Genomic DNA, 25,593 nt, shown 5'->3' with positions numbered 1-25,593 from the left:
GGGGGGGGGGGACCAGTAGCATGAATATTTGTTGATGCAAGCATGGACGTGTTGTCGTCTGGCATTCAGCGACCTCTCTCTACGGGCCCGCCTAACTACCCATGTAGCGAGGCAGGGTGAAGTCAACAAGACTTCGACAATTGACAAAGAGATGTCTAACTAGAAATCAGAGCACTCTGGCCATGGACATCGTTGACCCTTGGGGGATATCCTCCTCTTCCTCGTACGGTATATGCCTATGCCCTCCGTCCTCTTCCCTCAGGCTTCGTTGAATCGACTGCGGCTTCGCCATCCTCCCTCCCTCCCTATCTCCCTATCTGCCGTGCCGTCTCAAGCACTTGCCCGCCGCCCGCACACGCAGTCACCATGCCACAATCTCGTAGACTTTCACTCTGCCTCGCTCACACACAGGTTTGCTCGACCTTCTCTGCAGAAGACGCAGGTCTGATGGTCATGTCACAGCCCAAAGGGGCCGAATCATCCCGTTGATCCTCCTGAAGCAGTCGAAGTGGTTGGGGTGGTTGGCAAAGACACACTTTTTGGCCTGTTCAAGATTTTGAGGTTAGTCTTTTTGGGGGATCTGATCGTGACTCAGTCCGACGTCAAGGATATTTGCCGTTCTTTTGGAGAGAAGGTGGGACTATTACCATCACCACACAATCTGTCTGTTTTTTTGGAGGGCGTCAACAGGAAAAAAACGAAACGTAACGATTCGCATTTAGAGAGTGAATAAAACACAAATTGCACCGGATGAGATCCGGCTCGATGGCCCCGCCTGGCCCCTGGGCTCATCTCCGTCTCCTCTCGACAACGACGGTTCGTCGGGGTTCCTCAGGGCGTCTGGTTTCGCGACTGCTGTGGCCGTGGCCGTGGCTGGCGTGAGACGATGATTTCTTCTCCTGCTCGCGTCGCACACGAGCTCGATATTCGCGTTCATCCTCGGACGAGTCGTCGCTTTCTTGGCTCTCACACTCGCTTGAGCTAGAAGACCATGAACCGCAGCGTTTCCCGCCGCAGTCGATCTTGACCCGTTGTCCTGACTTGGTCACTCCGTAGCGTTCGCAGCGGCATGAGTGGTCAGAAGCGCTTGACATGCTCGAGGGTGACGATCTGCTGAAAGCCGTGCCGGAGCTGGAGCTGGAGTCAGACAGGTCAGATGGCGAAGCCGAAGAGCCGCCCGCCGAGCTGATGCGGTAACCAGCAAAGCGTTCTTCAAGGTCGTCCACGGGAGATGTGTCGTAGTCTGCTTCTCGGAGCCCGCGACTAGCATACGATTTGGTCGGTTTCGGGTGCTGGATCTTGCCAGGGCTCAAAGCACGGCCTGTTGGGATGTCACGAGAGTGTCGCTTGGAGAGATTTTGAGTATCAACTGTTGGGCGAGCGGCCTTCTTGTCGCCTCCAGGCACGTCGATGACGTTGAGTTTGCGACCAGTGGTCTTCTCAGTGACAAACTCTTTGGCTGGATCGTGAGAGACGTGGTATCCGTCGACGATGTAGTAATACCAGTATCTGCTGCCGAGCTTGAGTGCGTTAGATCCCTGGAAACGGAAGGTTCCTTTCCAGCTTCCTGGCTTGGCAGATGCGTCTTTGACCACGGACAGCGGGAGTTGTGATTTATAATTGTCCCATGAGCCTAGAAGATGCACGGTGCGAACATTGGCAGAGGTGCGAAGGGTGAATGAAAGCTGAACAGCGGGGGAAGACATGATGTTTTAATCTCGAGGGATTTTCTGTTGACTGTTTTAGTTTTTGAAGTTGACTATTAGTTCAGGTTGTCGTAAAGAAGGAAATGCTTGTCGTAGAGACTATTCTTGTGCGTTGATATCGTCAAAGATGCTGAAGAGCTGGGGGGGTCGTATGCAATCGTTGAGAATAAAAGTATATTTTGCGGTGCAGTAAAAAGGCGATTGGACCAAGCCGAAGTCCCGTAAAAATCAGAGTCCCTGACTGGCGGATGAAGTAGCGATGTGATTGACAGGTTACGACCAGGAGATGGCCGTGATGATCGGCAGAGCTTCCTCAACAGATAGTTGGGATATCTAGGAAGATTGTGAAAGGTGCTGTTATGTTGCTCAGATTGACCTGCAATCACGACGACAAACGGCCAGGAACACTGGGTTGAACAGAGGGCTGAGGCGAAGAAGATGGTGTTGATATGCGAGGACAGCGTTTTTGAGGCGCTGTTGAAGTCAAGAGCAACTGTCTGAGGTTGCTCTTGACAAGGCTTGATTTGTTGGACGAGAGCGGTGCAATGAACTGACGCTCTTCCTTCTAGATCAACGAACCAGCTTCTTCGGAGGCGACTTGGTCTTGTTGGCTTGAATCGACAGGGAAAGTATTATGCAAGAGTATGGGGAAACAAACAACAAAAAGTATCAGGCTTGAAAGGACTAGTTGTTGAGAGTGCACAGCAAGTCAGGTGCGACGAGGTATTGAGCTATTAATTTTCGGAAAATGATCGTTGGCCAGCAACGATGAAGGTTTCGTCAAAAGATGGTGTAAGATTCTTTAGGGGTCTGAAGTGGTTTTTCTGCCAAAAACGAGTTGTTGGTCTTGAGGCAAGATTATGAGCACAGCTCGTAAACAAGGCAACAAGGTAAGGCGATATTGATATTATGGTGGTTTGAATTGGTGTTGGGATAATTATCAATAGTGTACCAGACACTATCTTTCGCAGATGAAGCACAAAAAGAATCTCGGGAATAGCTCGTTACCGCACGACCAGAATTAACAAGGCTTGCTTGTGTGAAGAGAGGAAAAGAATCATGGCAACGGGCAGACTGGGGATGGCAATATTTAGATGGAACAGACCTGGTGGAGCACTGAACGAGAAATGCCATGGCCAAGGCAGATGCATGATCCAAGAGTGACCGTATTGGCCATGGAGGGTGTTGTGGTGGAAGCAGAGAGGAGCGGGTTGGCCAGATCGGCCTTCGACTGTGTGATACGGTGCTGCAGCACAGTTTGTTTGCAGAGACAAGATAGGTCCATGGTGTGGAGGCGGACAGATGGGTCGGGCGCGTAGAGAGAGTGAGCGATAGAGAGAGCAATGGGGAGCGATGATGAGAAAGGACAAGCCCAGGAAACAGGATGGAGAGGATGAGAGACTGGGCGCTTATGCAGGTGCTCATTGGCGTGATTGGACGCATGGGATTCAGGCTATTGAACAACGACCTGCAGGTTGGCCCAATGGCCTACGAGACGACCTACACCTAAGAATAGAGATGGACATGGGTGGCATTCTTTCTCTCTGGCTCCCGCTGGACTTGTCAGTGCGCGTGTGGACACTGGACAACAGTACGAGTAATAGCATTTGTATAGAGCCCTGCATCATCCACACTCGAAGCGCTGCTGCTGCGGCGTAATCACCAAACCAACTCCATCGGCCCATCCTATCTCATGCCTGGCCCAGAATAGCTACTGTGGGCGCCATGGCACATCAGACTATTGTTCTCTTTGCGCTCGCACTGGCACACACAGGAACAAAACGACGAGAAGAGAGCCCTGACCGAGCCAGGTCTTTCACCATGTCATCGGGATTCAAATCTCGAAGGGAAATCTAGTAGATTGATTCTGCAAATACACGCATCATGACTGAACCTACAGCGACCCACAGCACATACAATTGTGTAATAACCGCCAGTCTTGACTGAGCCATGCATGCCTTGCCCAGCCAGAGTACATCCGCCGGGTCCAATACAGTAGTCCAACGAACGAAGACATGTCCACCCATGACTCGATAATATGCTTCCCCACCTCCAAGCATCATATCAAATGGTCCCTGACTGATCTAGAACCATTCCTTTGCGAGCCATCGATTGAAGAACTCCAAGCTGGCTTCTGGCTGGTCAAGGGGAACCATATGACCACCTGCATGGATCCGCATGAAAGTAAAGTTTCCATGAGACTTGACCTCTCCGATTTTTCGTCCTTTCTTGCTGCCGTCGATCCGGAGATCCTTGGTCTCAGCAGCCTTGAATTCCTTGTGGCCAGGATACTCAAGGGCTTCAGCCCAGGCCTTGTTGCCAAGCCAATTGCAGATGAAATCCGCATCACCTGCATAGATCAAAACTGGGAACTTCTCGATAAGGCCTGGCACTAGTCGGTGGAAGGGTTGCATCCAGTCGCCTTGGAATAGGAAGTTGCGGTTAATGTCAAAGTTGCAAGAGTCGTAGCTATCAACCTCGACTCCCAGAGCCTTCATCACACTCTTGTCATTAAGCCACTTGCTGATCCATCCGAGTTCAGGGTAGCACAAGTTGCTGCTATCCTTGCATTTTCCACGCACATCGTAGACGTTTTGGCCAGTACGCTGATAAGGCGCAAGGAGAGCGTTGTTGCAGTAGATGCTGGCAGGGACACAAGACCACACGCTTTCGCTGTCATAGCAGTTCTGGATCAGCGACTGGCAGCGGGGGAGGGCGTTATCCATAGCTTGGCATGACTGCTTGTCAAGTACGGCGGGCCAGCCACCGTCACCGCAAGCCATTGGTCGGTAATATTCATATTGAGTCAACCCATCGGTAAGACCATTGCCAATCAAAACTGACTTCAGGTTGATATTGGTTTTCTTGTGTGATGCGATTTCAGAAGCAAATACGGGGATGTAATGGCCCGCATATGACTCTCCTGCAATGTGGAAGTCCTGCTGTGCGTACTCGGGGAATTGCTCGAAGAATAGAGTTAGCAGAGCGTAGACGTCTTTGCCAGCTGCCACCGTGTTGGACACACTGGAGCTCGAGTACGAATAACCAACATTGACAGGCTGGTCGAGGAAGATGACGCTGGCGTTGTCATTCCATGAATAAGGGTTATGCACCAATTCAAGTTTCTCAGTAAGGCGAGATGGGCCGAGTTCAAGGAAGAGACCGGTCAGCGAGGAGCAACCAGGGCCGCCGTTCAACCAAAGAACCACAGGATCGTTCTTGGGATCGTTTCTTGATTCAAAGAACCAATAAAAGAGATGCTTGTCGTCCTCATTGTCATCCAGATACCCCGAGTATTGTTTCACACCTGGGTCAACGCCCAACACGCTAGGATCAACTGACTTGACGCGGAGATCATAGGTGTCAAGCTTGCCATCAATGTGGCGCTCTTTCTCACCATCAGCATTCTCAACCCAAATCTTTTGAATGTCTGCCCCCCGAACAATATGATCCCATTCATGGTCGGGTCGGCGGTTATGTTTCTTGGGTGAAGAAAAGAAGCTGGCAGCAGACATATCTTCCGGATACATCATAGCGACTTCATCCCAAATGGCGGCCGCCTCCGCAGTAAGTCCCTTCAGAGCATCCTTCAGATTGTGGAGTTGCTTGTCAAGGACATTTTTGGCTTCTACAGGAAATGTCTTGGGGAATTGGAGAGGTTGTTGCTGGGGTGCAATGGCAGCCGTGGCCACACCGGCCAGCAACGCTGTGGATAGAGCCCTCATGATCGAATGAATCGGGAGAGTGAGACGAGTTCGACTGCTCAACCAGTCAAGGCAGCAGCGATAAGGATGGACGGGGGATTGACGGGGGACTCGCCCTGTACCAAAAGCCAACAGAAGATGTTGAGTTCAGCTTCAAGCTGAAAAATGATTTGATAAAGGAGATAGATGATATTGGAAGAGGAGAGGCGACAAGAGGGAGGTCGAAGGAGGAGGAAGACGATTGAGGATCTGGAGGCGTAAACGGAGATGCCTGCTTGCTACGGCAACGGCGACCACTCGGTGAGTCGGAGGTTTCAGCGAGATGGTTCAAGTAGTGATGTCAGAGTCCACGTGACGGCGCTTATTCACGTGAGGACTCAAATGCCAAGAGCTAGACGTCTAGCATGCTATCCCACTTGCGGACTAGGTCATTTTCGTCTCCCACAATTCGCAGTGCAAATCGCTGAAAGAACTTCTGAGGGCATTTGACACATCAAGCATCTCAATTGTCGACAACCTCGAGAAAAAGAGAGACTCGCCCATCATGTGTAAGTCTCCCTCGAACGATGAAAGCTGTGATAGACGCTCGGAAGTCTACAAGATCGCACCTGAACGATATTGCGCCTCATCTCCCTGTGAATCTTGAATTGAGAACTTCAATTTGCTAACTTTGTCAATAGCTCTCGTCAGCGGAGAGAAGTCGAACTGTGCGAACCACCAAACCCCTCGTGTAGGATCCCGGTATTGACATCTGAATCACAGTCCAGTTCATCCTCCGTCTCCTCAACACCAACGTCGATGGAAAGCAAAAGATCATGTACGCCTTGACCCGAATCAAGGGTGTCGGTCGTCGATATTCCAACTTGGTCTGCAAGAAAGCCGATGTTGATTTGAACAAGCGGTAGGGCCGAACGAAAGGAATTGATCTGGAAAACGAGGCTGATGATTAAATACAGTGCTGGAGAAATCACCACCGAAGAACTCGAGCGAATTGTCACCATCATCCAAAGCCCTACACAATACAAAATTCCCGAGTGGTTCCTTAACAGACAACGCGATATTGTCGACGGCAAAAACACCCAGGTACTGGCCAACGGCATGGAGAGCAAGCTGCGTGAGGATTTGGAGCGCCTGAAGAAGATCCGAGCCCATCGTGGTCTGCGACACTACTGGGGCCTGCGTGTTAGAGGTCAACATTCCAAGACCACTGGCCGAAGAGGTCGCACTGTTGGTGTCAGCAAAAAGAAGGGTTAAACGATTGGTCTCACTTCTGATGGTGGTGTTGCGGTCTTCGGTCGATCACAAAAATACAGTCCAAGCCCTGCGTGGCGATTAACAATCAAAATCGACATGGCTGGGGGTTGATGATGATGGTGATACGATTCCACACATACTGATGGGAGTCGACATTTAGAAGGCTTCCAGGGCAATTGCATGGCGAAAGTTCAAACACATTACTTTTCATCCCATCTACACTATCCGCTTTGTGGCCCACCTGATGTGCGTAGGAACTGTTTGCATCGCCTTTGATCGTTTCATGCGGCGTGATGACAACAAGACACCCACAGATTCTTTCCAAGCAAGCCACCGGGGCACGTGAGGAGGGGTATTTCTTCTTGTAACGATGTTATTGCGATGCAATGATCAGGGCTGCAAGGCATCCCACACGAAGCCTGGTGAGTATTGGACTTCTTGACCTCAAGTCTGTGCTCAAGCGGGCCTTTCCTTTACCGTTCAATCAATCAAACAGGGTATTAGTTCCGCAGTAGATCACACCCGAATTAGCTAGCGATGGTTGTGTGAGTCGGGGCCAGGACGGAGAAAGTGCGTACTACTTCCATGCTACGTCTTCCACCGTCTGGCCTCATTGTGAAGATATTGTCTCGGAGCCAGCATTCGATACAGGGGGACAAGGTCTAACAAGACAAAAACCCATGGAGAGCTGGTTCCTCGATGATCCAGTCAGTGTTCTGATTGCATGTCTTGGTCTTGGATTTGAGGTGACATACAACACTGTGAGGCTGTGTGACCCAAGGAGACACTTTCTTGCAGTCCGTATTCTCCGGAGCGCTGGCACCCCAACCCCATGATTTATTCATCTAACCAAGGACCTGGACGAGGAGTGGGAAACATGCAGTATGATCGCGATTCAATGCTTTCCGCCACTCGCAGCGTTCTCAGTCCCATACCAGGGAGATCTCATTGCTAACCCAGCTACCTCTCTCATGCAGTGTCTCAGTTGCAGATCCAGCAAGATAGGATTCTGGAAACATGGATTTAGATCAAACCAAGCAAAGTCAAGTTGGACAAATGGACTTTCCTCGATTGCCAAGCCTTGTCCCTTGGTCCTTGTTTGTCGTCCAGGGTTCCTCATTCCATGGATGGCGGGAGCAAAGAAAGAGAAACACCAACTGACTTAGGATCATGGATGTTTGTGGCCCCGAATAGCTGGTGAAACTGCTACAAAGAGAACACGAAGCGAGCAAAGACTATGCCGATCGCTCAGAAGTTGTGGGACAGAGAAGCGACATATATATATGAGGGTCGTTCCTTCCTCTTTCCCAACCTTTCTCGCACATGGTTCAAATTCTGGTGGCCATTGTGTCCTCACTTCTCTCACCTCTCCCTTCTGGCCTCTTCGAATTCGTAGGATCCTCCTACTTCTGCTCATCATAACCACAGGGCTGGGCTTCGCTTCTAGCTTCCAGTAGTGACCGGGAGAAAGTTGCCGGTGGAAGGGCACGACGTTGCCACTATGCCTCACCTCGCCGCTCTCTTCATGCTGGCGGCCTCATTGTGCTTCTGCGTTGCCTCGGCTTTCTCGGGCGACTTCGAGATATCCAATGTGATTGCTTCTTCACCCTTCCAAGCAGACCCGACCTCCACACAGAGCACTCTCATCTCATGTGAGCATTGACTTCTACTTCTCACTGCCACTTTGTAGCCCCTGTCGCTGACAAGACTTAGTTGATTTTCAAGATCAAGACACCCCAGAGCTTGGCTCCAATCGGTGTGGTGTCGAATGGGCTGTCGGGCTATCGCCCCCTGTCATGTGGCAGAACACCTGTGATAACAGCACATTTGGTGTTCGAGTGATCTCGTGGTACGGTGTACAGAACTTCTCCCTTGACTTGAAACATACGTACATTGATGAAAGGTGCGGATTGAATAACAGACCCTAACTGTTCGAGTTTGACTGACGTCTGTCAAAGCGTTGGCCAGTATCCATACAACGTGCTGACCAAGTTCGCTCCGCTGAATGTCACGTATCCTGGCACCAAACATTACCAGTGTAACTTGTCTCAAGCTGAATGTGGAAGTTACACTGGAGCAATCATCCTCGCAAACGTTACCAGGGCTATTGCTTGACGCTGGTGCACTCAACTTCGTGGAGACATGTACCGGAGGATTGACAAAACGGAAGGAGGATGGCGCATTATCATGCCGTTCTCCTTGGTATTACGCCCGAAACTCACCGAAACTGCTGCCACATGTGCAGATCCCTGTGTGTGTGTGGTGGGAAATGAAAGAAGAACGGCTCATGTCAGAGTCAAAATCTTGCAATGCTGGTGTATGTCAGTAATTGCAATGACCGGGCAACGCATGAAGAGGAAACTGTAATGTGACAAGCACCCCCACGAATGTCGGATGACCTTCACAAAGTTATCGAATGGTCTGAATGAAGCACGAAAACAGATGATTCAAATCGGTATTATGATGCCGTGGAAACTATAGAGTAATTAATGCAAAATCGGAGGATGATCCCAGACCCACTTTGACTGGTGTCGCCTCATGATAACGCTTCGAATTCCACTGACTAATCTGGGTATCGTCGTCCAAGGTATTAATAAAGATGATTCTGGGGGCTTTGGGTTGTTTGCAATGTTTTGTTCTCTCCTCCTTCGACCTTCACAAATGTGCCAACATCTCCAATCTGAAAATTCACACTATCAGACTTTCCATCTCTCCATTATCCCGGTAAGATACTGCATTTTTCCACGACACAGCCCCTTATTCTCCCCGGATCGATGAAACGGGTCTCTGAGTCGTGAAGAGATGGCTTAGGACTCCTTCTCAGCCTTGCCCATTTCGACATCAGTTCGGGGCCAGAAGTGACTGAGATCGCCGACAGGAAGAGTGATGGCGAGGCGCATCTCGGCAGCCATCATCACGAACGTCATGTACCAACCTAAACACCCGACTATGAACAGTAGCGCTCCTCCGGCCTGTGAGTCACGGATTTGGTCAGAAGAAGAACGAAAACTGAAACCTCTTTTGAGGTTCTCTGTCGGCATTACAAGACAGCACTCACCTTCTGCAGTCTCTGGGCCTGGTCGTAGTCGCCGGTGCTGACTTTCCAGTATGCACCGGAGAGGACCCATGCACCGAGGGTGACGAAGAGGAAAATCAGCGCGAAGACGGTGTTGGTCTTGAGCGTGAAAATCCAGAAGGTGAAGAGCGCGAAGCCCCACACGAGGAGGTACAAGGCGATCACGGCGTTGTATTCCTTGGACGCGCCGCCCGTGATGGCGTCGGTGCCATCGGCGGAGTACGGGGTGGCCAGGCCCAGTGTCGGGAGCTGGAGCACACCGAACGAGAGCCAGAAGACCGCGAACAGGCCGCATACCATCATCGGGAAGAAATTACCCATGATCCATTCGAAGATCGTCGTCAGGATCAGGAGGACTGGGCCCGTGAAGAAGAATATCCCACTTGTTAAAGTCAAATGTCAGTAAATGGACTGTGTGTACTTTGCTTCGTCGACGTGCATCTCTAAAAGCCCGGGGCAGTGAAGAACCTACACGACAGGCGAAAGTCCAGCGGCTCCGCCCCAACCCATCATTACCATCGAAAATGTCATGGTGGAAATGACGAAGCTGGCCTGACTTTAGCACAATCTCTACATGTCATTCGGGCTCATCCAAGAGCTTACCCGACAAACCCGAGAGGTGTTGGATTAGCGAAACGTTTGATGTTGTCGCCGGCGTGAGGAACTTTAGGAGTCAAGTATAGCTAGATCGATCTTGGAGTCAATGAGTGCTTTGGCAAGGATGGGACCAGCTGTTCTATGTCCCGACTTCTTCTAGAGTTGACGCTGGCTTGACACACCTTTTCAAAAAGCTCTGGACTGATGGAAATGGCGCCCGCAGAAACCGTGTGCGACAAGCCTGGTTTCTCGCCGGAGATCATATCTGCCTCCGACGGTGGGGTGTGGTGGTGATGTTCTAGGGTCGCCATTGTGAAAGAACAATCGGAGGATCACTTCCTGAACAAAACAGAGACACCTGGCGCGAGTGAACTTTCAAATAGGTTGTTTGCTGGACGAGCCTGGTCGTGCAGAAGACTCTAGTCGAAAGAACTAGAGAGCCAAAAGACACCCAGGGCCACCTGGGTTTTCTTCCCCGTGCCACTTGTCTTTTATCCCATCTCAAGCCGTCAACACAACATTCGACAATTTGAGGCCATCCACGTGGGGCTTCCGGGGCGGTGGACTACCTGACCTTGAAGCGACAGGGCCCTGTAAGGAAGTCCATGGCAGCATGCATCTCAGGGAGTGGCCCTGGTCAACTGCCGAGCCTGACACCGACGACACTGGCATAACCCATCGGTCACAAAAATAATTCCATTTAATTCACCTCTCGCACGAGATCCTGGAATCGTGTGGCATAGGTGCCAGGCTCCAAGAAGAGGAGATGTATCCGGTAGGAGCCTGGGAAGAAAGCCAATGGTTAGGTCCTGTGGCGTCTCCGGGACAGCCTCAGGATTCGATCGTCAGGCACGATTGGACCATCATAAGCAGTCAAGCAGGCGGATGGACCCCGCAAGCAGTGTGGCCCGTCATCAATCCTAACATAACACTTGGAAGCGGCTTCAGAGCCTGGTTCAAGACGGATGCATCCTCCGCATTGGCTCACAGGCGGATTCATCCTTCGAAATCAGAAGCATGTGGAGCACTGGCTGTAGGTGGAGCTAAAGCCGATGACATCCACGAAGACATGGATGAGGCTTGGGACACGGTGGGTTTGCTTCTGGTCTCTTGACGCGGAATATCGAGTACGTAGTCCCCGGTGGATCAGATGGCAGAGAAGAGTCTTCCCCGCAAGCCTAACCAACGATCGAGGAAGTTGAAGCTGGGGATGAGATCCAGATGAGGAATAGGATGGCATGGGGCCCCAGCCACCACTCTCCTTCGATTCGCATTTTTTGAGAAAATGTCTTCTAAGCGAAGTGTGTGTCATCTGAGGACTGGTCAGGTCGTCGAGAGGAGGGGGTTTGATGGGGAGGTCGTTGACCGCCAATGCAATAATAAGAATGCAGGGAACAGGTGATCTCGGAGTGGAGGAGCTACTGCGGAACCGTTGGAGTCTCTTTCCAAAAAGAAAGCCCGGTCTCATTCGAGACTCCGTTTCAGCCTCTAGTTAGGGCGATGCCCAGTACTTGGTTATGAATAGCTGTACAGACTGCGATTCTGATTGAATCGAACCCCGCGAATGCCAGGGCGGCATGGTCTTAGCAGAATGACATGTCGATGACCTTGGTTGGGTCCGCTCCTCGGGAGGAACACGAACTGCCCATGCCGAGCCTCCCAAGTCTTCACGCTCGACGATTTGAAAGAGGCAACCGTGGGATTAGCGATTGAATTTGACCAAACGAGAACACACCGTAGCGAGTAGACCAACTAGCTGGTTAATTAGCCAGGATCGGTTCTTTAGACAGCGTTCGCCCAAGTAGAACCATCATTTGGACTTGGAGGTTGTTGTGCTGGGGTTTTACTGCCTCCGATCGCTGACAGACCGACAGTGGCATAAAACTTTGCACATCTTTACATAACGACTTGCGAGTGGGCTCGACACTCGTACTTGATTGCAGGAAGTGGCACCCTCAGAGGACTTTGAATTTCTTTGACTCTGTCTATATCGAGATGTACACTGGAATTACAATACGAATGCTTGAGAATCCTTGTTCATTGTAGGGGAGACAGAACCTCCCAGCATCCAATTTCGGTAAGAACAAGCAGGTCAAGGGGCCGGGGCCTTCGCTCTCGTTGTTCGCCGTCTTCTCAAGGAGTGTGGCTATGCTTCAAAAAGCAAACATGTCGCCATCTCAACTGAATCATGAATTGACAGTCCACCCACGTACAATCGTCAGTGCAGGATTGGTAATTCGACGGTAGGCGTTGAGCGCTTGTCGGGAACAATCAATTCTATCTCCGGTGCAAAAGTCCATATCCGCTCGATCATCCACACTGTCATCCAGCGTGTCTCTCCGGCTCCTCTCTGCAAGATCCGCAATGAGGCTGTTTCCGTGCGGACATTTGTCAAAAGCTTTTGTTTATTAAGCTTAATGCGATGGTCACGGGCCGATGTCGCTCTCTTCTAACTTCCTAGAAGTAACCCGGACATAAGGTGAAATTGCTATTATTTCCATTCTGAGGGGATCTAGATAGCCTTGATGGAAAGGTGTACGCGCCCCACATCATGATGATGCCATAATAGCGATGATAATCTCGTCTATCAATATCCGCCTCCATCGAGGTATTTATACGGCGCCCACAGATCTTTAACCTGTCTCCAAACGCCAGAGACAAAACCAGCTACACAGATATTCAAAATGGCAGCGCAGCTCAAATACACTTCTAAGCTAGCCAACACCACCGTCCTTGTTATCGGCGGCACTTCAGGACTTGGATTCGGACTCGCAGAAGCAAGCATCGAACATGATGTAGCACATCTATACGTATCATCTTCAAGCTCCTCAAAAGTGGACTCGGCCGTCTCTCGCCTAAAAGCTTCGTACCCCGAATCGAAAACCAAGATCACAGGCATTTCGTGTGATCTAGGCGATGAAGCCACTCTTGAAAGCAACGCTGAGAAGCTCTTCACTCAGATCGACCGAAAAATCGACCACATCATCTTCACTGCCGGCGGCCCACTGAGTCCGAAGCCTCTCGCAGAAGTCGGCCTTGAATTCATGAGAAATGCGGGCGTGGTCCGCTTCCTTGCCCCATACTTTGTGACCAAGTACGGAGCAAAGTGTTTGACGCCGAGGCCCGCGAGTTCTATCACGCTCACCACGGGTTCGGTGTCCGAGAAGCCAAATAAAGGTTGGAGCGTTATTGCTTCATATGCTGCTGGATTACATGGTATGACGCGTGCGCTGGCGCTCGAACTGAAACCCGTCCGCGTCAATTTGATCAGCCCTGGGCCGGTCGAAACAGAGCTATGGGAGGCAAGTTTCGGGGATCGAGAAATAGTTGAAAGAGCTCTGCAGTCTATGGCTGGCAAGGTTGCTACTGGGAAGGTGGGAAGTGTAGAAGACGTGGTAGAGAGCTTCCTGTACGTCATGAAGGATAAAAATGTCACGGGCACGGTGATCAGGAGCGATGGCGGTACGTTTCTGTTGTAGGGTTCTCGGCCAAAGGGTTTCTGCACTGGTACAGGAGCAGACTTTCAGACTGGATGTGGGTTGAGGCTGATGACCACTGTAGGTATAAGGAAGGAGTACACCCATAGACAGATCGAAGCGAAGCTCACTGACATTGATTCTTACAACAACCCTACCTCAAGCTCTCCCCAGCAACCAGCCCACGCCTTTCCCGGTATCCTCTTTCCATTTCTGGGCCTGCGAGATCCACGAGAAGACGGCCCAGAAAACATGCGGCGTGCCGGGATACACGTCTACTTTCGTCTGCACGCCTAATCCCTCCAATATGTTCGCATAGACGAATGCATCATCACGTAGGATATCCATTCCACACACCTGAAAGTAGGCTTTGGGCGCGGTTTCCGCATGCTTTGAGAACGGTTGGACGTTGAATGCTCGGTACAGCGGGTGATCTTCCGGAGCGCCATAGACGGCATTGAAAACCGCTTTCAAATCTTCAGACAGGATAGGGGCAGTCAGACAGCGCGGATCCGTGCGTGAGAGATATCTATCTCTGTACTCTGCAGGCACAGAGTCTGCAGAGCCGACGAAGCCAGGTGCAGAGTAAAGCAGGCCTGTGATCCTCGGCAAAGCCGGATCTTCTTGAGCTCGAAGCGCGATTCCACTGGTCAAGGCGGCGCCGTTACTGACTCCGCCGACGATGAACCCGACGCTTAGATCAGCTGAGAAGGTGGCAGCGTTAGTGGCAATGTATGCGAAGGCATCCCAAGCATCGTTGGGTCCTGTCGGGAATGGATGCTCGGGTGCAAGTCGATATTGGGGGCTGATGACCACAGCGTCATGGAGAAGTACCAGGTTGCGTGCCAATGGCGCCGCACTGTAAGCAAAGCCCAAGGAGCCGCCGCCGCCATGGTAGAAGATGATCAATGGCTTGGGTTTGTTGGAACTCTGAGCAGGTTGGAAGACGAACAGGTTCAGCTCTTGATTGTCTCGTGTTGTATACTTCGTTGCCGTTTCCAAGACAGGCTCAATGGCTGGTGGTATTGGGAAGGAGGCTTCGAGAGCACGAAGTTGGGATATCACATTTGTACGGTCTGAATAGTCGAAGGACGGGATGGGAAGTTTGCCTGATTTAAGAGCCTTGGATACGTTAGTTCGCAATGAGCTTCGAGGATTTCTGGATGTCTCCTACGGCATCGATCTCGGGATCAATGACAGCGAGGGCATCAAGTTCTTGTTTACTCCGAGGTGCCATTGTCCCTTCCTTGTCTTGACTGCGATGTTGGTTCAAAAGGATAGACAAAATGGAAAACGAATGGGAGGATTCTCCCATTTGTAGTATAGAGCAGTTGACCTTAGCAGCCTTGATATGGTAATAAGCCGGGGCGCAACGCTCTCGGATCTGGATGGCGCAGTGCCCCGTTCAGGGGAACAGATATGCGCCAGCATCCGAGTTCCGTCCATCTGTTAAGAAACAGAATTCAACGTATTGATGGCCTTGTTTGAAATGATTTCCCCACTTTGATTCCCGTATTTCTCAGCAATGCTTTAGGAATGCACCCCAACATGGAGTTAGGCGTTGTTCTCATAAGAGTGGAACAATTCAACTCCGAGCCAGCCAATCTTACCACGTCTGCTCTCTAGGGTACTTCAGTGAGCCGAGGTTCAAGAAATTCGAAGAAATACTTCGCAAATAGCTCGTAATCCTTCGGTTGAGCATGCGACATGGATACATTCAGTGATGATGCGTCGGATAAATAATTGCTGCCTACCGGAATATCATCCTGCAGGGGGCCTTGCGACTGGCGTTAGGGACGAGAGCACTTCACTCGTCTCTATGAGAATATGCAAGTCCTTCCTTTGATGAGGCTCTTGGGGTAATGAATAAGAGTTTCGCCTCTTACAGGCCATCAACTGTAATGGCGAGCGGATGGCTTTTCATTCAAACTCTGAAATATGTTGGCAAGATCACCCCCTCCCGTTCAGATGTTCGATTGCGCCGTTAAGTAAGATACCCTGTTTTCTACCTAGGCCCTAGAACAGATTGTCGGTAATTGTGAGTCCTCTCGTAAGGGAGGGTCGCATTTGCGAGGAGAGACGCTCCTGGCTTAAAAGGGTAGGGAAGAGGAATGTTCTACTTATGACCGAGTAGGATGTCGGTCTTAGTGAGAGCATGTTGAAATGCTCAAGAGCCAAAAAAGGTACAGTTTTGGCTTTTGGCGTCGCACGAATGGAGTAGGTAACAGTGAGGGTGGGTAAATCGCTTCATTAGGACTCGGGGACAGAGAGCGAGTCGATGGTTTGAACGTAGTGCCCAGGTTGGCTTCTGCCGACTCCGAAATTAATTAATAGCAGCCATTCAATTGCCTACAGTGATCACGGCGATCACCGCCTGCCGAGAACTAAGGACAACCTTCAGCCTCGTCGTGGTGTCCATTACATATCACCAACTTTCTACAATCCCTTCCACCTTTCATTTCGCACTTCTGTCTCGCAGATAATAGCCACTCACTCCCTGGACATGGCATCAGATGACAACACAGCATCGGTTCTGCACACGCATACCACAGCGGCGCCAAGCCATCCTCCTCTGACATACACCTACTATCATGCAGGACCTCTCTTTACTCTTGCAGAATTGCACAACAATGTGCTGCTTTCAAGGGCGATCTCGCAGAAGTCATCTGGGAAATTTATACCTGTTCTACCGCAAGACTTAGAGCAACGGGACTTCTCGCCGCACGCGATCCGAGATGAAGATCTCCGGGCACTAGTGTCTTGCGACTTGGCCCTCTTCACTTATGACGGTAGTGAATTAGATGCGGGAACAGTTGTCGAGTACATGATGGCTAAAACCGCTGACATCCCTGCTGTCATCTTGCGCACCGATTTCCGTGGAGCAGGTGATCAAGCTGGGAAGGGGGACTCGTGGAATTTAATGAGCTCATGTTGGCCTCGCACCGTCAGTGTTACCGTCAACGCAATGGTCGAATATAAGAGTGGTCTTGCCAAGGCACTGGAAAGTGAAAGTGGCACCAACTCAGGAGACTACATGATCGATGAAATCGCCCAGAAAGTGGTGGATGGTTTCGAGAAAGTACTCAGTACCCCGCCCCGACTTCCAAAGGATTTAAGGCAGAGTGTCTATCAGTGGCTTGCTCTCATGCCGGGATTCAAGGATGGAGGAGATACACAGAATATTGATACTCTTGCCAAGCTGTGTGAGGAGAAGCAATCAAAAGGACTGTTATAACAGTGGAAGGACATTCTGTTGAAGCGGGGTAGTGGTCCGTTCAACCCAAAGAACAACCCGGCCAAACTTGAACGGGAATATAATATGGTCAGATCCAACCTTGTAGCAATGGTTGACTCATACCGCCTCGCAACTTGGTCACTCGATGATTCCGTGAGGCTTGCGAGAGGTACATTCAGAGTGTGTGCTTGAGATACGCTTCAAAGCATGTAGCTTGGAGATAGGCCTCATTTAAGCACCACAACGAGTATGAGAAGAGTCCAAGGCATGCTAATTGGACAGCCACACGGGCCATCACTCGCCCTACCACTGCCTAGATCTTGGGTCTGTTCGATTGACGAAAAAGACAGGCTGAGTCATCCTACATAAAGATTCCACAGCTTATCTACGGGGAGATGCGCACATCCTTGCACCGCTCAGCAGCCTGTTGCTACCATCGAATTTGCCTGTTCCATGTCCTTGTTTAGCCTCCAGTATTCGTCACGACGATTTTTATTTGAGATATTTACGACTTCTGTTGCAGCCTCGTTTGTGATGCACATGGTCTTGGCAAGGCTGAGCACGGCTAGCCTTCCCAATCAGGGTATTGGTCTGACCTGCCAATGCTCACCTCATCGACCTCGACTAAGCCCTTACTCTTACGTCCTCTTCTCAAACTGCATGGCATTAAATGTCGATACTATGACCTAGACATACACTTGCTGCCTTATCCAAGGTAAGCAATCGAAATGATGCATAGCATTGTCTACCTTTCAGTCCTGCTTCTTTCGTGCTTGTCCATTACCCTTGCAGATGATCTCCAGAGTCCTCTCCACGACACTCAACCCAAGGCCAAACGGATAGCCATCATAGGCGCAGGCGCCGGTGGTTCATCCACTTCGTATTTCTTGACCCGATTCGCCGAGTCCTCCCAGCATGATATCCCGCTCGAAATCACCGTCTTCGACTCGAATACATACATCGGTGGCCGAACCACCACGGTTGATGCGTTTGACGACGAAAGCTACCCTGTCGAGCTCGGTGCGAGTATATTCGTCAAGGTAAACCATATTTTATACAATGCCACGAGAGACTTCGGCCTCAGTACCGCTGCAAAAATCTACGAAGCGGTGGAAGACTCAAAGTACGATTTGGGTATATGGGACGGGACAACGTTCGTTTACAAGGCGGAGAACGACGACGACGACGACGACGACGACGATGGAAACAGAGCATCGTGGCGTGGGTGGTGGGATATCGCAAAACTATTGTGGAAATACGGCTGGGCACCCATCAGGACCCAGAGAACAACCAAGGATGCGGTAGGGAAATTCCTCGAATTCTATCATGAACCGTGGTTCCCTTTCACCTCCCTGCAAGAGGTAGTCCACCGTTCAGGCCTGGTGCGATACACGAACACGTCAGGCAGTGAACTTCTCAAGGACGTCGGTGTTGGTGAGCTTTTCACTCGAGAGATCATCCAAGCGGCTACACGGGTCAACTACGCCTCAAACCTAGGCAGCATTCACGGGCTAGAGACCTTAGTCTGCATGGCGATCGAGGGCGCCGTCGCCGTCGACGGAGGGAACTGGCAGATCTTTGCTGAAATGGTGAAGACATCCGCCCACAAGATCTGGTTGAACACTACCGTGACAGACATCGTCAAGGACACAGCTAAAGGGACATTCAATGTCCGAACCTCCAACGTCGTCGTCCACGAACAATTCAACGACGAGTACGACGCGGTCATCCTCGCTGCCCCTTATCAATTCGCAGAGATCACGTTCTCCCCACTTCTAGCCTACCCGCCCAAGGAAATTCCCTACAACACCAAATACGTGACACTTTTCACCTCACCACGGCGCCTCTCGCCATCGTTCTTTGGCCTGGAGTCTCAATCGGAGGTCCCATCCTCCATCCTGACGACCCTGACCAAAGATCTCAATGACAAACTCGGTTCCCAACGTGGCCGCCAGGCCGTCGGGCCTACCGGCTTCTGGAGCATCAGCACTCTCCGCACCCTCGTCACCAACCCCATCTCCTCGGAACCACAGTACCTGTATAAAATCTTCTCCGCCGCACCACTCACCGCGGGCTTTCTAGCCCAGCTATTCGACATCCCGTACACACCCACAACCACCACCAGCTCCTCCCACAAGACCCTCCCGGCCAAAGACGACCCAATAAGCATGCTCCCGCGCTCTGTGATAACATGGTCATACGAGAAAACATGGGCCGCATACCCGTACGAGACGCCGACCGCGACGTTCGAGAATTTCTCGCTGCCCTTCGTAGACCATCCCGACAGCCACGACGGGTCTTCCGGCTTATGGTACACCAGCGGGATCGAGAGCTTCATCTCCACGATGGAGACGTCGGCACTCGCGGGGAGGAACGTGGCCAGGTTGATTGTCGATCGGCTCGAGGCGGAGGTGAGGCGAGAAATGGCACGTGCGCCCAAGGAGTTGTGAATTGGTGGTTGTGCATGTCTCTAGACAGATAAACTCAGAGTAGTAGGGCAATGAAGAGGGTCCGCGCGCGAGTGCAGCTGCATTGTAACACAAAAATATATCATGTCTTAGGAGAGCCTGTGGATGTCTCTAAATACAAGAGTACACACACCTGGCATTCATGCAGATTCTCAGAAGCAGCGATGCAATGTCTACTTTACTCCCAGATTTGAAATTGGCACAAGGACACTCGATCAGCATAGGACCCGCAATCCATGCATGACCATTACATGACTCACATCACATCACATCACATCACATCACGTCACAATCGCCGAGAGAAACCGCGCGAAAACAGGGCGGGAGAAGAAAATCTGGCAGGTTCGTGAGTTTCTAGCTCTAGACATGTATGTAGGCAATCGCTCAGTGGTACGCACAATGCGTACGATATTCGTTATCTAAGTGGCACGAACACGTATCCCCGGATCGCACCAATCGCAATATAGATTTCATCAATCTGTCTCTTGATGCGAAGAGCCCGAATAAGCAAGAACAATTGCTGGGCTCTCCACTCGCTGAAGCCGAGTTGCATGGACCAAACAAACCAAGCAGCGACAGCTCACACCCATTGGATGATAAGCAACTCGTCCCCAATGAGATATATGCCAAATTCCAAATGGTCCAGCCAGCACATTCAGCGTCCAGTTCGTAGCCACTCGGTACCAATGCCGATGACGTGTGCTCATAAACATCCACCCGTCACGTCTCCTGCGCCGCGTGCCCTGCAATAGTTGCCTTAACAACCAAGTGTGAATAAAATAACTTTTGGGCCCATTTCTCTTAACGCCGTGCTTCTTGTTGTGTATCAAGCGATGATGAAACGACTCAGGTTTTGGCAAAGACATACTGCTGGGGAAAAGGAATTGTGTAGAAATAATGATGTGATCTTGAGCTCGGGAGATCCAGCTTGAACTTTTCAACGGCCAGCGTAAATCAAAATAATGGGACTACCTGCGGTCTATTGCAATGAAGTTATTCGGTTGTTATCTGCAAAATCGAATCCAACTAGGACGGGACTCTTGCTTTCTAAGCAGACGTGGCAGATGTAGGAGGCAGGCTCTCGGTTTTCTTATCAGCGTCTTGGGATTCCGATAAGCCTTGACCTGCTCCCTCCATGTCCATAGTTTGGGCCGAATCAATCTTGGCTGTCTCCGAGTCCTGCACAAAGTCGCTTGTATTTGCTTTGGCTGGTGCTGGCTGGGTTGTCAATGCCTCTATTGATGACTTCGAATCTGAAGAAGACTCTTTTGGACTTTCTTGTGACCCATTCACTGGCTGAACTGTTAATGCAGCCTGTGGTGTCGCATTTTTGTCAGATACGGGTGCAGCATTTGCCGGTGGATTAGGTGCAGGAGACGCGTTCGAGCTCCCCGGATCGATGGAAAAGCCAATAAATGCAGGATTCTTAAACCGATTGATGAAAGTTCTCACATGACTCATGATAGTTTCTTCCTCTCTTGTGTCCCCTTCTGGCATCAGGGAGTGAGGGGCACCATGGAGTAGACGACGTTTCACAGACTGAAAGATTCCCCGCCACCGCGCGATCTTCTCAGGGTCGCCGACTTGTTCATACATAGCAGACTCGAACCTTCCAATGGCCACGATACCATCCAAGGTACAGGGCATGTTTCGTGAGGCTGATGAACTGGTGGATGGTGGAGGTACTGAGCTAGTCGGGGGCAGCGCAGAGGATGGTCCCGGGGCTGTGGGCTGATTTACCGAAGGAGTAGACCTTGGAGGCCCAGTCTGTTGACCTGCTTGTTGCGAAGCCTGTTGGGGAGGGAAGGGAGCAATTCCAGATTGGGTTGGGGCATAGAATGGCTGAGAAGTTGAGTTTGGGGCCCGTGGCGGCGGATTCCCATGTGATGACGCTGGAGGTGGTACTGATCCAGGAGGCGGAGGAGGCCAGGGCATACCATTAGGAGGCGGTGGAACTGGGCCATGTGGACCTTGAATAAAGAAAGGTGGAGGTGGACCCCTCGGAGGCATACCATTAGGCTGAGAATAGGGTGTGCTATTCTGCCAATTGAGCGGAGGAGGAGGACCTTGAGGGTGTTGGCGTGGCGCAGGTGCAGGTTTAGGTTTGGCGGCCGCAGCTTGCTGGGCAGCTCGTCTTCGCTCTGCTTGTGGTTGTAGGGCTCCAGGTATAGCTTTCCAAGCAAAGCCTTTGCCTTCTTTCTCTCCCTTCTCAAACAATTTGTTCCACTCCTGGTTCAGATTGTGCCGCACGCTGCTCTGCCATCCCTCCGAGTCCACCCTGTGGACAAAGAATGGGAATTTGAGCTTCAAGGCCCGGTAGATCTGCTTCAACGGGAGAGCTTTGGGGTGGATGTCTAACAGAATATCGTAGATCAATCGGGCATATGGTTCTGATGGTCTTGCCAATTGTTCTTCTGTTAGGCTGTCCGCAGGAGGATATTCTGGGGAGGGTGATTTTGAAGCACGGGCCTTTTTAACTGGTGGCTTCTCGGCTTCACTAGGGATATCAACTTCACCGCCCTCAATCGATTGAACAATATCACCATCCTCGCCCGGTCGTTTTCGCTTTTTATATTTTCTTCTCTCCGCTTTTGGCTCCTCCTTGACAACCTCCTCCTTGATGATGGGCTTGGGAAATTTGCCCTTTAGATTTGGCGGTGGGGTTGTACCTCCATTTGCAGCCTTGGCCTCGGCGAGCTTGAGGGCTTTTTCCCTCTCCCTTCGTTCACGTGTGGACATAATTCCATCTTTGGGTGGACGACCTGGTCCACGTTTGCGAGGAGGAAGAGGTTGACCATCAGGACCTACTAGAGGGTCAGGCATGACAGGAGCTGATCTCGAGCCTGTGGTCAGAGTGATTTTGGTCCTGGTCTTTCCAGTGCGTGAAGGAGAGATACTCCTATCCTGTTCATTTGAAGTGGGAGAGGTGCTCCTTAACAGCGGAGAGTTCCGATCTTTGTCTTCTCGTTCAGACTCGTCGCTGATGGGGGATGCCTTCTGGTTGGGCAGGCGGAATGTCATCCATACATTGGAAATTTGGATTCTGGAGCCATCGCGGAGCCGCTTGACTGCGGCACGCTGGAGGTATTGGTCGTCCAAGAAAGCACCATTTCTTCCCAAAACTTTCAGCATAAAGCAGTCTTTGTCGAAATCCCACTGAATCTTCACGTGACGACGCGAGATACTCCTGTGGTTTTCAACTTCTGATTTTTGAAAATTGCGCATAGCATGAATTGGTATCAGAGGACAATTGTGGGCGTCGGGGATATGATCTGCAGTGACTGGAGCGGGCTGTTCAGTGTCATTTACCAAAGCGTTTTCGTTTTCGGCCTGGGCTTGCAGCTCTGCCATCTTATGGTAGTCGAAAGGGATCAGTGGCGGATTAATGAGAACTTCCTGAGGCTTGACAACACTGCCAGCAGATGGCTCAGAGGAATGAGAATGCATGTGATGCACCTCATCTTTGTCACGTCCATTTGGACCCGGTCGCTCGTCAACCCCTCCAAAACCACCAGCTTCACTGACAACACTACCTTGGACCTGGCTATTTTCTGGCCTGGGAATAGCCTCTGACCTCCTTCCACTAGAACTTTGGGCCTGGTTTTGCTCCGCTTGTCGTGACTCCTCGGCACGCTGAAGGGCCGCGCGGTAGGCGAAAGCGTCTCTTCCCAATTCGCATGCGTAGGTAGTAATATAGTAGTTTCCATCTTCGAATTCGATTTTTGCGAAAGCCTCTATTTCTCTGCGTTCTGGCGCCATCTCGTGTGACAAGTTGGGGAAGGGCTGTTGCGCTTCGGGGTGGCCAGAGATGTCCATTGGAAGATCACCAAGATGCGCGAAGTGCTGTTGGTCGTCCTGCCCATCATCTGGAATAATTGAGTGCAAGGAAGGACCCATGCTCGAGTCGATGAAGTCGTTGTGCAAGAGCGGAGGGAGCGGTGGAAGCGAAAGATCAGGGTCGGTGGGTAAGGGTGGATTGGAAATACTCTCAGTGGCGGTTTGAGTGAACGAATCATCCTCCTGTTTCTCTTGCGCAGGTTCAATGTTTTCTACCTTCCCGTTTGTAGGGGAAAGCTGGTTTGTCAGTGGACCGTTAGTTGCGGTCTGGGTTGGGCCAGCGGGTATCAAGGCAGCCAGCAGATTCCCAACAGCCTGGTTGCGCTGTTGGACATCCATGGCCGTCCAAGAAGGGTGGGGTTGTCGGGGTTCAGAAGAGTTGTGAGTGAGGTTCAAGTCATTTTTGTTAGATGCGCCCGAGTCGTGGGAGTGAGAATGGGCGTGGGAAATAGAGATGTCGCGGTCAGACCATGCCGGAGAATGGAGGTCGATGTCGATGTCGACGGGGGATGGGAGATCCGGCAGACCTCTTGCTGGCGCCGCAATTGCCTGCGACGACATTCGGAGGTCTGCGAATGAAGAATGGGAGCGCGCAGAAGGGTTGTGGTCCGTTGAGAGTTGGGCAGTTGGTCAGGACAAAAAGATCAGAAGTTCTCGAAGAAGCGGAGCGGATCATCCTAAAGGCGGCGAGTGGCAGCGCTGGCAAGCACGCTACCACTCATCGCTCTTTCCTTTCCTCCCCCGAATGCCAAGAGCTGTAGAGACGTCCAATCGGCAGACGGGAGATTTGCGTGGTGGGGGCTCCCGTTCACATGCAAGATCTGCTGGTTCAGGGCTGTTATTGTTGCTCTGAGACCACATTTAGATACCTAGGTATTGACTGCTTGTAAGTGCTGTCACGCAGCAAGCCGTTGTATAAAGGAAACAAAAACATGGCTCCTCGAGGGAAACAACAAAAGTCCAGGCCTGTAGCCTCACCACAAACTCCACTACCCAACTGGCCAGCTTTGAGCCCCATCATCCCTGCAGAACATCTTTTCATTGAGACCGTTGCAGCTGATCAGATCCTGGTCATTCGAAACCTATTCACTTCTAACCTGTGCAAGACCTTCGTGTCCTTCTTATCATCTCTACCACTAACCACCACTCCTGGAAAACCTAAGCGTGGTGAGGCAACTAGGGTCAACGACCGCTTTCAGATCCAAGACCCTATATTCGCCAAAAGTCTCTGGGAACAGAGTGGCTTGCAGCATCTAATAGCCTCATTTGAAGAGGAGAGTACTTTCAGTGGGAAAGTCCTGGGTTTAAACCCGAACATCCGAGTTTATAGGTATCGGCCCGGCCAATTTTTCGACAAGCATTACGATGAAAGCAATAAATTACAATTTGGCGAGGCTAACATCCCCGCCAAAACAACATGGACTCTTTTGATCTATCTTACAACCTGCGAGGGCGGAGAGACTGCTTTCTATCCCGAATCACTGGGCAAAGGCTTGAAGACGCCAGACCCAATAGTCGTAGGTCTGGAAGCTGGAATGGCTCTTCTCCATAAGCATGGCGATGACTGCATGCTCCATGAAGGAAAAGAGGTCAAGAGTGGCGAAAAATGGGTGTTGAGGAGTGATCTGGTCGTGCAAAGATGAGCACAATCTGGTGGTGAGGGACGTCCTGTTCTTAACCAAGCCAGGATCATCGACGCAAATGTTCGGCATCAGTCTCGTTGGTGCTCTCTCGCGCATCGGACAGCATAGAATCAATGCCTCGCTCCTTGAGAGCTTTCTACCACGAGGTTAGCCACGTTGTGATCAATTGAGGCAGTCAAAACTTACCGTCAAACAGCTCTTGTATTGCTTGAATAAGGGTTCGCATTCATCTGTTGCTGAGTTGCCCCGAATGTATTCTGCAAAACAATGTGAGAACATGCCAACATGGATAAAGAACCCTGATGCCTGGATAAACGTACTTTCCGAATACCATTTCAGGAAGCATGTGTCATATTTTCTAGTTGCAGTCAGAGTTTGTCGAAAGTGAAGACCGGAAGACTTACTCTTTGGCCTCATTGCATTCGGGAGCCAATGAAGCAGACATCTTTGATTTATTTAAGGAGTGAGAGAGCGAATAACCAGGTTAATTCGTGGCGATCAGCATGTTTCCTTGCTGAGGGGGTGTCGTCATTTGAAATTTGGCCGGAAACGGAATATGATTTCTCCGACACATGCCTTTTATTTTGCCTGGCTGAC

General features: G+C 51.0%; 12 protein-coding genes across 12 annotated transcripts; 6 read left to right on the top strand and 6 right to left on the bottom strand.

The window, feature by feature from the left end:
- Positions 1 to 788: 788 nt before the first annotated feature.
- Positions 789 to 1,706, bottom strand: A1O9_00429 (uncharacterized protein; the record flags this gene model as incomplete). The annotated part of the gene is made up of 1 exon (XM_013409593.1): positions 789 to 1,706. One exon carries the CDS (start codon positions 1,704 to 1,706, stop codon positions 789 to 791), a length of 918 nt encoding a protein of 305 aa, XP_013265047.1.
- A 2,084-nt stretch (positions 1,707 to 3,790) lies between these two features.
- Positions 3,791 to 5,431, bottom strand: A1O9_00428 (uncharacterized protein; the record flags this gene model as incomplete). The annotated part of the gene is made up of 1 exon (XM_013409592.1): positions 3,791 to 5,431. One exon carries the CDS (start codon positions 5,429 to 5,431, stop codon positions 3,791 to 3,793), a length of 1,641 nt encoding a protein of 546 aa, XP_013265046.1.
- Positions 5,432 to 6,225: 794 nt separating this feature from the next.
- Positions 6,226 to 6,664, top strand: A1O9_00427 (40S ribosomal protein S18; the record flags this gene model as incomplete). The annotated part of the gene is made up of 2 exons (XM_013409591.1): positions 6,226 to 6,311; positions 6,367 to 6,664. 2 exons carry the CDS (start codon positions 6,226 to 6,228, stop codon positions 6,662 to 6,664), a joined length of 384 nt encoding a protein of 127 aa, XP_013265045.1.
- Positions 6,665 to 8,165: 1,501 nt separating this feature from the next.
- Positions 8,166 to 8,779, top strand: A1O9_00426 (uncharacterized protein; the record flags this gene model as incomplete). The annotated part of the gene is made up of 3 exons (XM_013409590.1): positions 8,166 to 8,316; positions 8,378 to 8,567; positions 8,623 to 8,779. The coding sequence occupies 3 exons, from the start codon at positions 8,166 to 8,168 to the stop codon at positions 8,777 to 8,779; spliced, it is 498 nt and encodes a 165-aa protein (XP_013265044.1).
- A 692-nt stretch (positions 8,780 to 9,471) lies between these two features.
- A1O9_00425 (uncharacterized protein) lies at positions 9,472 to 10,648 on the bottom strand (the record flags this gene model as incomplete). Its single annotated transcript, XM_013409589.1, has 5 exons — positions 9,472 to 9,636; positions 9,723 to 10,122; positions 10,213 to 10,287; positions 10,344 to 10,423; positions 10,520 to 10,648. 5 exons carry the CDS (start codon positions 10,646 to 10,648, stop codon positions 9,472 to 9,474), a joined length of 849 nt encoding a protein of 282 aa, XP_013265043.1.
- A 2,373-nt stretch (positions 10,649 to 13,021) lies between these two features.
- On the top strand, positions 13,022 to 13,816 carry A1O9_00424 (uncharacterized protein; the record flags this gene model as incomplete). Its single annotated transcript, XM_013409588.1, has 1 exon — positions 13,022 to 13,816. The coding sequence occupies one exon, from the start codon at positions 13,022 to 13,024 to the stop codon at positions 13,814 to 13,816; it is 795 nt and encodes a 264-aa protein (XP_013265042.1).
- Positions 13,817 to 13,972: 156 nt separating this feature from the next.
- On the bottom strand, positions 13,973 to 15,050 carry A1O9_00423 (uncharacterized protein; the record flags this gene model as incomplete). Its single annotated transcript, XM_013409587.1, has 2 exons — positions 13,973 to 14,935; positions 14,988 to 15,050. The coding sequence occupies 2 exons, from the start codon at positions 15,048 to 15,050 to the stop codon at positions 13,973 to 13,975; spliced, it is 1,026 nt and encodes a 341-aa protein (XP_013265041.1).
- A 1,266-nt stretch (positions 15,051 to 16,316) lies between these two features.
- Positions 16,317 to 17,048, top strand: A1O9_00422 (uncharacterized protein; the record flags this gene model as incomplete). Its single annotated transcript, XM_013409586.1, has 1 exon — positions 16,317 to 17,048. One exon carries the CDS (start codon positions 16,317 to 16,319, stop codon positions 17,046 to 17,048), a length of 732 nt encoding a protein of 243 aa, XP_013265040.1.
- Positions 17,049 to 17,779: 731 nt separating this feature from the next.
- On the top strand, positions 17,780 to 19,498 carry A1O9_00421 (uncharacterized protein; the record flags this gene model as incomplete). The annotated part of the gene is made up of 1 exon (XM_013409585.1): positions 17,780 to 19,498. The coding sequence occupies one exon, from the start codon at positions 17,780 to 17,782 to the stop codon at positions 19,496 to 19,498; it is 1,719 nt and encodes a 572-aa protein (XP_013265039.1).
- Positions 19,499 to 20,563: 1,065 nt separating this feature from the next.
- A1O9_00420 (uncharacterized protein) lies at positions 20,564 to 23,692 on the bottom strand (the record flags this gene model as incomplete). Its single annotated transcript, XM_013409584.1, has 1 exon — positions 20,564 to 23,692. One exon carries the CDS (start codon positions 23,690 to 23,692, stop codon positions 20,564 to 20,566), a length of 3,129 nt encoding a protein of 1,042 aa, XP_013265038.1.
- Positions 23,693 to 24,285: 593 nt separating this feature from the next.
- On the top strand, positions 24,286 to 24,996 carry A1O9_00419 (uncharacterized protein; the record flags this gene model as incomplete). The annotated part of the gene is made up of 1 exon (XM_013409583.1): positions 24,286 to 24,996. The coding sequence occupies one exon, from the start codon at positions 24,286 to 24,288 to the stop codon at positions 24,994 to 24,996; it is 711 nt and encodes a 236-aa protein (XP_013265037.1).
- A 46-nt stretch (positions 24,997 to 25,042) lies between these two features.
- A1O9_00418 (uncharacterized protein) lies at positions 25,043 to 25,441 on the bottom strand (the record flags this gene model as incomplete). The annotated part of the gene is made up of 4 exons (XM_013409582.1): positions 25,043 to 25,132; positions 25,183 to 25,253; positions 25,317 to 25,354; positions 25,401 to 25,441. 4 exons carry the CDS (start codon positions 25,439 to 25,441, stop codon positions 25,043 to 25,045), a joined length of 240 nt encoding a protein of 79 aa, XP_013265036.1.
- Positions 25,442 to 25,593: the final 152 nt, after the last annotated feature.

The sequence above is a fragment of the Exophiala aquamarina genome (assembly GCF_000709125.1).
Source record: "Exophiala aquamarina CBS 119918 chromosome Unknown aczIA-supercont1.1, whole genome shotgun sequence".
In the NCBI taxonomy this organism is placed as follows: domain Eukaryota; kingdom Fungi; phylum Ascomycota; class Eurotiomycetes; order Chaetothyriales; family Herpotrichiellaceae; genus Exophiala; species Exophiala aquamarina.
The sequence above is the reverse complement of the archived record's forward strand: the minus strand, read 5'-3'. Positions and strand labels throughout refer to the sequence as shown.